At 40.7% G+C, this 15,033-nt stretch overlaps 1 protein-coding gene and 1 long non-coding RNA gene across 7 annotated transcripts; one reads left to right on the top strand and one right to left on the bottom strand.

The window, feature by feature from the left end:
- Window positions 1–781: 781 nt before the first annotated feature.
- ezh1 (enhancer of zeste 1 polycomb repressive complex 2 subunit) lies at window positions 782–13,439 on the bottom strand. Of its 6 annotated transcripts, none has more exons than XM_026324806.1 (21): window positions 12,849–13,439; window positions 12,188–12,255; window positions 11,669–11,852; window positions 11,438–11,563; window positions 10,855–10,977; window positions 10,247–10,364; window positions 9,830–10,054; window positions 9,040–9,142; window positions 8,637–8,800; window positions 8,336–8,427; window positions 8,062–8,224; window positions 6,460–6,644; window positions 4,860–4,951; window positions 4,514–4,542; window positions 4,280–4,405; window positions 3,010–3,188; window positions 2,775–2,870; window positions 2,582–2,663; window positions 2,404–2,484; window positions 2,230–2,314; window positions 782–2,090 (listed from the first exon to the last, which is right to left on the bottom strand). In XM_026324806.1, the coding sequence occupies exons 2-21, from the start codon at window positions 12,190–12,192 to the stop codon at window positions 2,030–2,032; spliced, it is 2,319 nt and encodes a 772-aa protein (XP_026180591.1). In that variant the 5' UTR covers window positions 12,193–12,255; window positions 12,849–13,439; the 3' UTR covers window positions 782–2,029. The 6 variants fall into 6 exon arrangements, with proteins under 6 accessions (XP_026180591.1, XP_026180592.1, XP_026180595.1 ...); XM_026324807.1 differs by having other exon boundaries at window positions 13,056–13,439; XM_026324810.1 differs by having other exon boundaries at window positions 2,188–2,314; window positions 12,849–13,437.
- LOC113140805 (uncharacterized) lies at window positions 5,139–6,606 on the top strand. The gene is made up of 3 exons (XR_003296688.2): window positions 5,139–5,404; window positions 5,517–5,619; window positions 6,470–6,606. It is a non-coding gene; the product is annotated as an uncharacterized LOC113140805 (long non-coding RNA).
- Window positions 13,440–15,033: the final 1,594 nt, after the last annotated feature.

The following is a 15,033-nucleotide window of genomic DNA, read 5'->3' as shown; positions in this document are numbered from 1 at the left end:
AGCTTAGTGTGGCTCCCCAGGTTTTAGGTGTTTGTATGTGACATTGCAAGCATACTGAATCTATGCTGCACTGATCCTGAATGTCCTATGATGGAGTGAAGGTTGTGGGTAAATGGTTTAAGGTATAATGGCCAGTAGAGGGAGCAGGCCAGCAGGATGTTATTAGTTCAGGCAGGATATGTGCTGATTCTATAAAATGTGATTTTCTTGGGCACTGTTTAGTGCTTTCTGGAGTTAAACCTAAGATTATTATCAAAATGATAAAAAAAATAAAATAAAGGTGCATAAATTTAAAATGGTTGCAGAGAAAAATCATGACTTGGATGCAATTTTGAGTAACACTTAACACTGTGTTAAATTTTTAGTCCCTATATAGCCCTTCTGTCTTTTTAATGAATCAGCACATACCTTGTCAATGGTGATATCATGCATGAAATCCGGTAATAAAGCACCAGAGTGAGGATTAGATAGATTAAACCAGGTTAGACACCATCAAACCGAATTATTCTGCAAGTACCAGAAAATAGACTATTACAGTTGTTTGTGATCACACTGAAATATAGGAATCTTTCTGTTTTTCAATATGCTCTATTTTGTTTTGTATAATACTTTCACTGTAAATGACCATTACTGTGTAAATCAAGGCAAAGCCAAACTGTCACCTCAATAAAAAAAGAAGCTTGAAGAAAACTGTTAATGTGTTATTTTAGGTGAGATGCTTTTAGTGCTGTGTTGTTTATATTTAACATATATAAGGACTAAGACAGCACATTTTAATGTATAAAGTTAAAACTTTTATTTTTATAGGCATACACTGTACATAGCAGTAAACTCCATTTGTTCATCACTGTTGAGAAAGATCTCACTTGTGGGTTTTAATGTTTATAAATGGAAAAACGGGAAGTAATAGATCTGGACATATAAAAACAAATAAAAGAGAAGATGATAAATGATATATTACATTCACATGTGGGGGACTAGTATTTGGTTAAATACTGACAAATTTGCTTTTCATTTTGTTATAACTTTGCAATTGTTACTTGTTACTTGCTTTTCTGTGTGGAATCATTTGGCACTTACACGATTTTTAAAAGGAAGACATTTACTGTGTTGTGACTCATTAATTAATCGTTTGCCTTACAAAGGGTGAAGGCTTTAAGATCATGTAAACATGATGCTAAATATTAGATGTGCATGTAGGCTGCTCAAAGTACCAAAGATAATGACTTTATGTGTAAAATGATAAGAGGGTTGAGATCTCTTCACCACTGGTTACATTCAGTCAGTCGGTTTCTCGTCTGGTTGCCTATTTTTTTGCAGAACAATAATATAAATGCACAATAACTTATTTTACCGTAAAAATGTGGTGGTGATGCTAACTGCTGGAAAGGTTCACACAGGAATATAGCAAGTTTTTCTGAAGGATAGATGTTGGGTAACATCACACTACAATACTGAGTGGCTGCATGGAGCAGCATCTGACTGAAGCTAATGTGGTGGTTAATGGTTAATGGTTTGTTTATCCAATAGACAGTACATGCATTTCACTGATCGCCATTAATGTAAGTGCGATGTAAATGCTTGCAGTATGTGTTGGGAGGTCAAACCAAAGCTGGTCTAAAGTACAGTAACAGAACTTCACTTTGGGAAAAATGGAACTAAATAATAATAAAAAAAAATTTAAAAAAAGTGATCCTATTGGTGCAGTAAGCAATACAGATTAATAGTATTTCCACTTTAAATAGTTTAGTTTCATAAGCCTGGCGTACACAGTCTTGCAGGTATGTGGGTGGGTTTGAGCAGATGAAGGGTAGAGCTGACAGCTGTCTATGGAGGAGTTGGTAGGGTGTTTGCAGAGCAGGAGCACCTGCAAATAGCAGGGAGGGGCTTTCTGCAGCAAAGAGGGCAAAGAGACCATGGCTGTTCATTGGAATTTGTCAGCTAGATGTGATGCTCCAGAGAGGGACAAAAGCATTAGTGGGTGACTGAGGAGTTTAGCACAAGTTACGGAGGTAGGCAGCAGTTGCAGCTAAGTCATCTCTACCTCCCTCTCTATCCCCACATACTTGAGGGCATCGGCTTGGCTGTATCTGTGGGAGGAAGATAAAGAGTCTGAGCTAGCATGCCGTATCTGCAGAAACTAGTAATTCTGTCACAATGTACAACAGACTTGTTTTTTTATTTTACTTTGAAGGTGATGGAGAGTCACAAAAAGGCCTGTGACTCTACCTGTAGTCAAAGAAGAGCTCCTCTCCTTGTAGGATTGCTCGTTTGGCAAATATTCCTATGCGGTGGTCTCCATTCACCATTACAACTGTAGCAGTAAACACAAAAACTGTTTTCATCTCACAAAAGAAAATCCCACAAAATTCATAGTTGACTTTCTAACTGCCTCAATATTACCTTTTGCATAGCAGTTAGGATTAACTGAATGATTTGCAAAACGGATTTTGTTCCCTTTTCGTGTAGCATCCACAACAAAGTCTACAGAGAGACATAGGGTATATTAACAATTACTAAATATACTGTGATAGTGGTATGGCTGGCTTATAACAACAGAGAAAGCATGGGGAATACTTGCCATTGTTCAAATTGAAAAGGAAGCTAGACATGTATTTGTCATAGATCCTGCCACGTCGGTCTGCCTCATCCTGGGAGATCAGCTGCTCATGCACACACACATGCATAATAAGCACTGTAAGCGCAAAACTTAAATCAAACTGAGACCTCATAAGCAAAATAATTTTAATATGGCTAAAACTGCATGAGCTTGCCTCTCCGCAGTACTCCGAGATGAACTCATTCTTCTGGACAGGCTCTTTGATGAAGGTGCCCCACCCGGTGACATCCGATGGAGCCAACAGCAGGTGCTAAAGGAGAAATCACATATACTGTAGGTTAGCAAACCAAGAGTCACACAGTACGAGGGATCTAAACATCACTGACTCAAGAATAACAGAATGTCAGATAAATATTTAACTATCAAAATGTTCAGGTTTTCTTACATACTTTTTTTAGGCCTCTCTGGATGCTGCAGTTCTTGCAAGAGACCACCTTACTCTCCCAGTGGTCTGCGGCGCCACAGGTCATGCACAGATCTGGGTCACACTCCCTTACGGCCAGGTAGCAGGGACACTGTTTTGTGTTACACTGGGTTTTGCACCTGCAGCCTGGGAAGCGGTTCTGGCCTAGAAAACATTTAGACACACAGCTTTTCTGAAAAGGAACATGCTGAGAAGGTTTACGTGCAACTTGAATGTGGTGAGAAATATGTGACTTGGAAGAACACAATATTATTTTGATAAATAACTATCTCACAATGCAGTCACAGCACAGAAGCTCAATGGCTGAGTAATGCTGAGGAGTTCGTCACTCAGAGACCTCTGCTGGCAGATATGCTGAAATACTATTTTGCAGTGAGTAACATAATACCCTGCAGGCAGATGAACAGAAGGATCAGGCAAGAATAACTTAAATATCTTTCCAGCAGCCTCTGCTTGGGGAAAAACTGTCTAGAACAAGATCTCCAGGCAGCAATTGTCTTCTCTGTTGCGCCATTTTAATCTCCCATTCCCAGCCTATTGGGGTTTAATGTGTCTGTATCTTTAAACATAGTTTAGCTGGAGCTGTCTGACTCATACTGATGTTCGAAATGATGTTGTGTATCCGGCACAGAGCCTGTCATATCCCTTTGATAGCTCTCCAAGTCTTTAGAACACACACATGTGCAACCGGGGGCTGCTTCCTGTTTGGCTCGGCTCTCCTCTGCTACGGGAAAAGGAGAGGTAATATTAGGGTAAGGAGGAGGGGGAGAGAGAAGGTGACTGAACCACAGCAGAGAAACAAACAAGGCAAAACCAGCTTTTAAACAGTGCAGCAAAATGTTTACTTCATCTTATCGTCTGTCTTGGGTACAAACAAAATACAAAATGCATTCCTCCACCATGTGGCCCTTTTGGAAAACACACTTCTGAGTTGTTGCTGCTGCAGCAAATGCCTCATTGTGAACGCACTCTGCGTTAAGCAGACGCCCACCTATCCCCACCAGAGGACAGCTCCTCCTCTGACCGCTGCTGGAGTACTGCAGAACTGCTTTGCAATCGGCTGCCCTGCTCTATTGTGGCCTGGCAAATGCGCTGTAAAGCTTTCCGTGGAAAATGTGGCGATGAAATACTTTCTTTTACACAGTCTACTTTTGTGTTTTTGTTTGCGTATAAGAAAGAAGCATCCAGCATGTGAGAGACTGGTGACGCAGATGAATAAGAGAGGTGAAACTCACACTCATGATCGCACTGGCAGAACTTCTCACAAAAATTCTGGGTCATCACACACGGGCAGGAGCTGTCGCATGGATGGTCAGGATGGTCACATGGCTGGTAGTTGTACACCTGATTGGATGAATTATCTGGAGCAAGAGAAGACAAAGCCCTCAGACTGGCACAGTAAACTGTACTGTATTTTATAAGTCATACAGTGGAAATAGTCATGATGATTTATTGTGAGATGAAAGTACCTTTCTTCAGCTGAATCTTTGCCCATAACCTGACACATCAAACACAACAAAAGGGTTTATTCAGCTTTGTAAAAAACTGACTCTCCTGACTTCCATACCTATTCTGTTATTAAGTGACAAAAATGAAACGTGACAGGAAGAACAAACACAGCTCTATAACTAATAAAAAAGTGCTGAATATAATATCACTGCATAACTTTTAATCGTGTATTTTAACCTTTATCTATTCAGGTAAGCTTTTTTGAGGCTTAAGTGTCATTTTGGAAGAGATCATGTTATTTTATGATCATGTTTCCATCATACAGCAAAGGATGGAAAAGAGGGAGAATAACTCGTGATATAATGCCTGTGTTTCCTTTTCTTCTTTTGGGGTGAGATGCCTCCATCCTCCAGGGGAACACGATGGATCAAGACCTCCTTCACTGCAAACTCGTACACCTGGGGGAGATAAAAATGACATGAACAATAACAACACATGGAAATCTATCCCAAATGTACTTTACTGTGAAGAAACTCTGTTCCTTCATTGTAATTAAGTTGTGTAATGTAGTGCTGCACGAGCTAAAAAGCACATCGCCGATTACGCCACAGAACATCCTGCCCCCTCCTCTATTCTCAAAACTCCACTGCAGACGCCAGACATACACACACATCTGTGCACACACACACACACACACACACACACACACACACAAATGGTTCTGGCTGCCAAAACCCAGATTTGGCCTCTTCCCTAGGACACACAGACACACATAATGATGCAGCTGGCTTCAGCATTTCCACTCAGCTAAGCAGTTGGCGGGGCCCTCTGGATACCAGCAGGGCCGGGACAGACAGGACATGTGAACTCTGGACTTGTGTTGCTGTGGGACAAGCACAGGATGTAGCCAGGTGAGGGTGCTTCAGTATCACTGAGACAGATCAAGACTTGATTTTTACCTCTTTTTTTTATTTAGTGGATTGTGCTCAAAAGTTTTAAAACACTTTGTATGGTCTCTACCAGGTTTTTTTCTGCATTGCGGACGTGACGCTCAGTTGACATAAGTCTGGGAACGTCTAGGGCCAAACAACTACATCATGAGAAAATATGACAAACGTCACATCTGGTAAGCATCTCAGTTTATGGTGCCACATGTCATTCTCTCTGTAATCAGCCTAATTATCCACAGCATGAAACCACAGATGCAGGTTGCATGTGTTATTACATTTGCACTGACGCACATACAACAGGAATTAGCAGCAGAGGAATGATTTTTAATTTTATTTCCAATCAACTATACAGCGGGTTTCAGAAAGACTTAGAGTTCATTATTTAACAATGGAAACTACACTCTAGTGTGGCTAGTCAACACCAGATGACACAGCTTGTAAATCACAATTGTGGTACTTTCTCTCAAATATTACGTGATCATTTGTTAGAAATCCTCTGGCCTCTATTTGTCAACATTGTCTTTCTATTGTCTTTTCCTTTTCTACTCTACCAAAATGTGAAGAATTTTAAAAATCCACATACAGACTTTTTTCATTTCAGCATCTGGCATTTCAAAGGGGAACTCGACAAAACTTTTCACATCAAAGTCTAGAGGTGAGAGGAGCAGTACTGTTATATTAAAAAAAACTGTTGAATAAAGCACTTCCATAGAGAGCTGTATAAAATTTGATATATTGTGTCAGCATATATTGTGTTGACGTGATCAGACCTATAACCCACATTTCATTTGTTGGAGTGCAATCCTAAATCAGTGGAGGCCATTTTAGAAAATATGATCCTACAAGCAACTTAAAACATAATTTGTTCAGCTCTTACCCCCAATTTTACATGATTACAAGAAAATATAAAAATTTCAAAAAGCGAATGACTACATTAAAGTAAACACTGTATTTTTTCTCTGTGTTTACATAACATTGTTTAGATGGAAAAACTCTTAAGTGTGTAAACATTTCACCTCTTTGCAGTTCTTGGTACCGATGAGGCGAGCGATGGAGCAGAAGTTGTTGAAATAAGTGCCATGCAGTACCCTGAATAGCGACTCCTCGGCCCCGCTCCACTGGACCACACAGCATGCCTGCTGCTCCCCATCATCATCCCCTCGAGGCAATTTGGTTGGAGTCTGGCACCGCGAGTTCCCCCCTGTTTCACACACAGATTTCTGTTTTCATTCCTCGCAGCGAGAGTTAGCCCGACCTTGACAATAATCACTAATTGCCTAACACTAACCTTAATGTAACTTCAGCTATACCTTAAACCTTAGAAGATGTCACTGTAAATTTATGATTTACATAGTGAGGACAAGCATCTAGTCCCCCACAAGGAAGGCCAAGTAACAGAATCTGAGTGCTCAAACAGGTTTTGGTCCCCACAAAGTGAGGTGTGCAAACACATGCAGACATACAGAAACACACTTTAGTATCACTGATTAACTAGTTTCTTTCATATGTTTTGAATCATTTTTGAATATTTGTTATCTGCAAACATTGATAATTGCTAATTTAATTTAATTTTGAAAATTTACTTTTGTGTATCTGGATCCACACACACATACACGAGGGAACATGGGCTTTGATTTAGTGTTTTGGACATGCAAGACTGATGCTTGTACACCCACAGTTTGAGGCAGAAAGCCAAATGTTGCTTGGCAACAGGCTGAATGCAGTAGTGCTGTGGCCGCATGCTGCAGCATTGAGTATCTTTATTAATCTGCTCAACACTCTGGTTTTTTCCACATTATCTCAACACGTGTGAGAGAGTCTGCTGAGTCACTGACTGAGCAGTTTCCAAAACTAACGGAGACCTCCAATGAGGCATAGATGGCAGTGAGCAACCACCTGAGAGGTCTAGAGGGGAAGAGAAGATAATGATCCATAGTTCCCTAATCCTGATCCTCCCAATAGAAGTAAAACAAAAAAAACAAACAAACATAAAAAAAACCCACACACGCAGTAGAAGTAGAAAGAGAGGGGAAAAGTATTTATGTTGAGACCGAAGCGTGCAAAACTAGTTTATTTTGCTTGGCAAGAGAGAGCTGATATTGAAATGTGACTGAGAAAGGAAGACATCTCCAGCCAAGTTTCACTTTTCTGAAGTGCTGCAGTCAATCAGGGCAGGGAGCCTTCCCGAAAGGGGGAATTTCCGGGGAATTTATGGTAAATGATGCATCCACTCAGTCATATGGTGACTCAGTCTCATTGACTCAAATAACCTATAATGTTTGAAAATATCTACAGCCTTAGTTGTATCACCAGATTGAACCAGATTTTTGCATTTACTAAAAAGTAGCTCAGAAGATGGAAATTGCGAAAGAACAAATGATTTAATATAAGCAATGTATATATATAAGTAACTTTAAATAGTAAATATACTTTGAATACACTGTCTAATATAATAGGGAAGTTATAAGTCAAACTAAAGGTGGAAACTACAAAATAGGAAAATTGGAGATAAAATTTAAAAAAAAAAAAAAACTTTTTCTGTTGCTTGCTAATTTTTCAGTCTATAAAACACCAGGTGTTTTTAAAAGCTGTTCCAAATCCTGTGAGGTCAGTCCTACCTGAGGAGGATGTGGTCTCATGGTCACTGTCGCCCTCTTTGACTTCCGCAGCAGACCCAGACGGCCCAGGACCGCTGGAGCTGGTGGGACGTTGCAGCCTCCGCCGCCTCCGAGACCTCTGTGACCGTAACATGTTCTGATCGACAAACTCCTTAGCCCCTTTCTTTACAAGAGGATTGGGGATAGGAAAAAAAAAAAAAACAGAGAGTAAACAGCAAAATACTGTAGATTACTACTGCATACAGATGTATAAACAGCTTTGAGCTTGGCATACCTGTAACAGAAAGCAGTCTACACCACATGGTTCAGTCTCCATGCGGATCTCCTTACTCTTCCTCTTGTAAACATTGGGTGTAGCATGAAAAGCTTTATGAAGGTAAACAAATTTTTGTCAGTTTTGTCTCAGTATTGTACATCACAGTAGTTTGCACCTGTGCACAATTAATACAGCACTTAATACACAAAAAAGTGGGGAAGGCGTAGTGTAATTACGTATTAATCAGAATCTCAATGGAAATCAACAAACTTCAACTAAAACTTGCAGGATAAACGATAAACATAAATCAAGCCATTACGGTGGAGGAAACAGTCATATTTGAAGCAGCGTCTGCAGAAAAGCGTGTGGAAGGAGTGTAATGACTGCTCCCGCTGCACGGATTTAGCAAAAGGTCCATCCAGGTTGGGGGTGCAGAGCGGGGGCAGCTTCACTGGGCTGGGTGGCTCCAAGAGATCCTTGTACCTGTTGAGGTAACGGGGACAGTTTTACTAGTGGGTATTTCTTTGTGCTGCAGAATTAGCATGCTCATTTGAATGTTGCGTTTCAGATACTGATACAACTTCTCTTTTGAGTCACAGTCTGTGAGGGAGCCACCATTATTACTTTCCTCCCCGACAGCTTGCGTAACCATGGTGAACACTAAGCAACAGACTGTCTAGCATTGTGCACATTGATTTGAAGTTTTACTGCATTTCTCTTACTTTTCCTTCAGCTCCTCTGTGGTGCCCTTATAGGGGAACATAGAGGCAATGGCTGTGAATATCTTATCATTCGGTATCTTCTTGCTGCTGGACAAGTCCCTCACTTCGGGAGACAAAAAGAAACAGTGAGAAGTCTGTTTTACAAATAACCCAGTTGTGGCCACACATCAGGTTTTGATAGAAACTCACAAACAAAGCTTATGCAATATGTTCTTTAAACATTTTTGCAGTGGTACAGAAGTTTTCCCAAGTCTCATGGTCAGCTAGCAATAACATGAGAACACTTCTGAAAACAGTTCTTTGTCAAAACCACGAGAACAGTCTGAACAGTCTTTGTTCAGGATCTTTTATCCGTGGTCACTGCATCCATGGTTGTGTGAGTGCACCGATAGGTTCTATTTGTTTATAGCTGATGCCGTGTACAAAGGGCTTATAGCACAGAGCTAATTTGCAGCTCCCATCCCTGGTTAGGCTTTTACATAAGTGAATCATTGTATACCCAGGTGTGCATCCACTTTACTATCACTAAGTATTCGCAGAGTGTGAGTACAGCTTGGTACACGAAGTCATTAATTTCTGTAATTAGAGCCAGGCCATATCAGTGTCATGGACAAACACGTTCCCTCACACAAACAGTAGCCATGTAAGGACACAGAGACAGCTTTAAACTAAACAATGTCGGCTGAAGAACTGCTGTGGCAGGGTGACCCAGCTGTATAATGTAATGAGAGGAACAATACGAGCCTTGTTCTGTCTGAATGCACAAATGCATAGCTGAAGCCTTGCTCACCTTCAGTAGTGCTCCTCCGCTTCCTCCTGATGAACGCCACAGACCCAGCTTTGGTCTCTTCTGATCCCTCTGTTGAGCTCCTCCTCATCATTCTTTCTTCCTCCTTTTTCCCAGTCAGCTCTGCTGCCCCCGCTCCTTCCTCCTCTTCTTCCTCTTCATGGTCAGAGTACTGGCTCAAGGCCTCCACCAGCTCTTTAAAGATCTCGTCATTGATAAACCCACCCTCTGGGATGTACACAGGATATCAGAATAAACCCTTAAATATTTGTATTTACCACAAGCTGCCAGAAATGCTAAAATATATCAGCTACATCATTAACACATGAATTCAGTTTCCCTACTAAAAGTAAACGTGATATACTGACAGTAAGAAATTGGATAGTTGGATCTGTGCAGACACCTTGACAGAACACACACCTCTGTCACCATGGACACCATCGTAGTTGTCAATGAGTTCCTCCAGGAAGGCCTCGTCCTGTTCCAGCACCTCATCGCCCATGTAAGGGATGTTGTGAAGGAATGTCTCATCCTCCACCTAGGACACAAAAATGGCCATGAAAGTAAAAAAAAAGCATCTGATACCCAACATCACATGACCATCTGGGATGCTTCTAAGGTGCTAAAGTAGTCTGTCTATAGTTCACATGGTTCTGTTTGTGGACAATTCACAGTCCAACAAAGGCACAAAAACTGATGTGAAACGAAAAATAAGTAATAGATGCATGAACATCACTGTGTGATAATATCTTTTGTAGATCAAAACTATGTATTTTTGAAATCAAAGAAAATAAAAGCCTTATTTTGGCTTGATGACGTGTGTTCTTGAGTTTACCCAACTGGTTTAGATGTTCCATGAGAGGAAAATTTAATCAGCTCACAAAAGAGCGTGTCCAGTTTCCATTTGATACATGCACATCTTATAAATTGAAATCAGGTGAATCAGTGAAAATATATACATAAATTGTGCTCTGTGTCCAACAAAATCCGATTGCATCACCCTCACCACAATATGATTTATTTCATACCATGAAGTTGTGCTGCAGAGGCGACCACGAGTACATGAAGGGGATTCCTGCCACTGTTGACAAGGGTCTCATGGCAATGGCTTGAGCTTTGAATCCTGGAAAGCCAAACTCCACTGTACACATCTATAAGAGAACCAGACATGGATTGGCCTTGACCAAACACTATCAAACAGAATTGTTGGAGAGTTTTATAACTACCACTACTGTATATTAACAAACCCCCATGGTGCTTTCTTCCCAGTAGGTAAAATAAACCCAGTAAATACAATATAGTGGACCCTGACAGCACATGGGAAGAGAAAGAAGCTGTTATACCCTCAGGCTGTTTATATTATAAGCTCCACAGGGCCACACACCACTATTAGGGTACCATATGATCCATTTGTGGCACACGGCTGTGTCCTGAGATATTTTAGTAACACCTGACAACCAGGTGGGAACTGGAGCAGAATAGTGGAACCTGTCAAGTTCACTTCGTATGAGAACACATTGCTACACTAAGAATATTACCAGCTGAGACAGGGCAGCCCAGGCAGGATTGAGATGTGGGTATGAAAACACACACAAACACACACACACACACCTTCTTGCTGGTCAGACCTCCACTAGAAGTTGACAGAGGGATGGACTGAATTCTGAGCTTGGACCACTCTGTGTTCAGGAGATTTGTCTGCTGCTCAATCTTCTGTCTGTTGGACATGAAGAGAGTCTAGAGACAAACAGACCAAAGACCATGTCACACATGCACCAGATACATACACAGTCAGTTCTGAATATAACATTTGCAAATGTGCTTAATACACAGTTGACCAACCTTGACCTCCTCTGCTTTTTTAAGGCGTTTTAATTGACGAAGGCGCATATACTCTGACTTGACTCTCCGTCTCCATTCCAGCAAGCTGCGAGATGGGGTAAAGGAGGAAGTCTGAGGTCTTGGGGTTGGTGAGGCAGCACCGGTGCCAGGGGATGGAGTAGCAGTAACTGTTTCCTCCATGACTCTTTAAAAAGACAGAGATCCTGTGTGGCAAACTAGTCCAAAATGACTGAGATTCTACCATTAGAGTTTTAATTGCAAAGAAAACTTGCATTGGAACACTGTCACTAGAAATGCATGTTGGGTAACAGTGAGTTCTTTTAGTTTCCAGTAAATATCCCTTTAAAAATGTCTGTAAGACTCAGTGTGTGTAGCTAATATATCACTACTTTCATCAAGATATTCTGTCACAATGCAACTAAGGGATTGATATGGATAATCAATAGTTCCAGTGTGACATGCATTTGTAGTTAAATTACTCTATAATTATTCTTACTATATACTTTATGTGCTACATACTGCATCTCTCAGATCTGAAACTTCCCCATTCACTCTTACTGGAGGTGTATTTCAAACAGCGCCCCCCTCTGTTGGCAAAACAAAATTGACATCTAATGTAAAAAGGGTTTCCACACGGGTGCTTTAAACAGTTCAGTGTAGATTGCCTTTATCCTCCTTCTCATGGGTTGCAACTGAGCAAATAATGAACTAACAAGCTGCTAATGCGTAGATAAATAAAAGTCTCTTATGATTTTATATACACGGGGCACCCACATTGCTCCGGAGTGGGCGTGCCTCTTCAGAAAACCAATATGAAGCAGAGCAGAAAAGTGCGTAGTACAGTTTTCATGTGTTTTATAACCACCTCGCTGATCATCAACTTCCCCGTCTGAACTGAAACACACTAAAAATAAACACGAAGGCAAATCCGAGCTCGGGAATCTGCTACTGTTGATTTTTTTTCCCCTCTCTCCAGGACTATTAAGTACACACGTTGCAGACACAGCTATGAAGTGCGCTGCGTCCTGTATCCGCAGCCCCGTGCAAACGGAGACACACGGTGTCCATTTAAATGTGGAACACTTTTAAAGACGTGCGCACTAAGCACTACAATGACACCAATTTAAGCGGACGCGTGTGCACGTCTACCTCCATAACCAGTGTCGCAGTTATTAAATACCTTCAAATCCACGTCTTGCGTCCTATTTGTTGCAACAAGAGCCCGCAACGCGATCAAGTCTTCTGGTTTTAGTAGAGAGGCAATTAGCTCGAGGCCGTGTTTGGACCTGACGCAGATCTAGTCTTCGCACGGCGAGGGGATCTCAGAGAAATCCCTACGTTATCCACGGGCATGGTGCTTGAGGTTGTTGTTGTTGTTGTAGCTTACCAATAACTGCGCACTTGGCTTGGTTGAGCCAACCCGAGCGAGAGGGTGACGTCTTTATTATGAGCGCAGCCTTTCCTAGCAGCGGAGGGTTTAATACTATTCTGCGTCCTGGGAATAAAAAGTAGCGTGGAACAGCCACGGCACAGCCATTTACACGCACACACAGGAACTGATGCAACTGTCCAGAGTGCTAGATCGCCATCTGAACGCGTGAGGGGAGAGCGCTGTGGCTTTTGGTCGGCATATCTTTCCAGTAGATTTAGAAACGTCCCACCAGCTTATTCCAAACTCGGTAGGATCAGCAAGTGAGTGAAAAACATGGTGCGATAAGGCAAAGACAGCCAGACACCGTAAATAAATGAAGGGATGGCGCAAGATGATTAGGCTGTAGTTATCTTTCGTTTGAAATAGCAAATTACACGGCTCATAAGACCGGAAATGATCTACACATATTATATTTATTACCCCTGAATGTGTAAATTATGGAAATCGCGGTCGTTAAAGCAAAATACACAATAATCTAATAATAAAATGATTAAATGGTGTATTTTTAAACATTCCAGCGGATTTCTTTTGGATGCAAAACAGTTTAGTTGTTGTACTTGACTTCTCCTGTAGGGAGTGCCCAACATCTTTTATCCTGCCTTTTGAAAGTCAGGGCTCAACCTTAGACCACTGATGCGGTTTCAACCTCCATGCAAAACTTTGGGAATTTAATTAGAAAAAAAAAGAAAAAAAAAGGTGTAAGCACATTTTTCTTTTACCTGTTGAGCAGCGGGAGAGCTGAATGACTGTAATCCAGAATTTACAGACAACTATATTGGCCTCTATACAATAGAGCTTATTTAAAATGGTTGTACGGGTAAGGAAAAATGTCTCATGCAAAAGTTAGGCTAAATAACGTCACGTCCTGTTTGTGTGGGCAACGGCTCAATGTAATTATTTGGTTAAACCACAAAAAAAAATGTAGTGGAATTATCAGACAAAGAGCCTATAGCTAATCAGTTCATTTTATAAACAGAAATGATTATATACCTTTCATACACTGTGGTAAAATCACTACCTTTTCACTTGCACAGATCATTAAAGTTGAGAACAATACAAAGATGTGATTTGTACAGAAATTACAACTAGATGTTAGTTCAGGGAAAAGGAAAACACAATTGATGTGAAGTCTTAAGAGCAGCTTCATTATTATTCTCATATTTAAGCCGAGGTTGGAATCTAAGCAAATGAGTCATAATAGACACATTTTTTATTGTCAAGGGAGTATGGAGTCTTTGTATGAATCATTTCTAAAGTACTCATTTACTGCAAAACGGGTCACTGATGAGCAGTATAGGTCTAAACAGGGAATGATGTAATATCCTGAATCTTTTCAATTGGATTTAAGCAAAAATAAAAGCCTACATCAAATGTTAGTTTCAGGATAAATATAGGCTATAGTGTAAAATATGACTCTGTGTGCATGCTTTTTATTTTGAGTTTAGCTGTTGTCTAATTTATTTCTCCAACACAGGGATAAAATACTTAGGGACAAGGGATACAATAAAAAGAGAAATGCTACTCGTCTGACACACAAGGTGGCACTGTTCAGCTGCTTTTCATCATATGACATAAAGTGCTCATAAACATATCTAATTTGGATTTTAAGAAAAAAGGCTGGGCATCTTCTGTTTTAATATTATTAATATTATGCCACGCACATGACTGACACTGTTGCTGTTGCTCCTCTCTGCTCTGTGGCTCTGCTGTTTGGGTCCTGCATTCCTGGGTATTAATTATGCATTCAGTGAACAACTGATACAGCATGTTTGGCGTGTCTACATCTGCTATCTGAAGTAGCATGATACTGATACTGAAATGTCAGACATAGGGAAATACAAAGTTAAGCAAGGTTGTTATCAGCAGGAAGTTTTTGATTCTGTATAATGCAAACTGTGTGTGTTGGTCTTGGCAGCTGTCATTGCAACTCATA

This window comes from Mastacembelus armatus, chromosome 8 (genome assembly GCF_900324485.2).
Source record: "Mastacembelus armatus chromosome 8, fMasArm1.2, whole genome shotgun sequence".
Classification (NCBI taxonomy): Eukaryota; Metazoa; Chordata; class Actinopteri; order Synbranchiformes; family Mastacembelidae; genus Mastacembelus; species Mastacembelus armatus.
The sequence above is the reverse complement of the archived record's forward strand: the minus strand, read 5'-3'. Positions and strand labels throughout refer to the sequence as shown.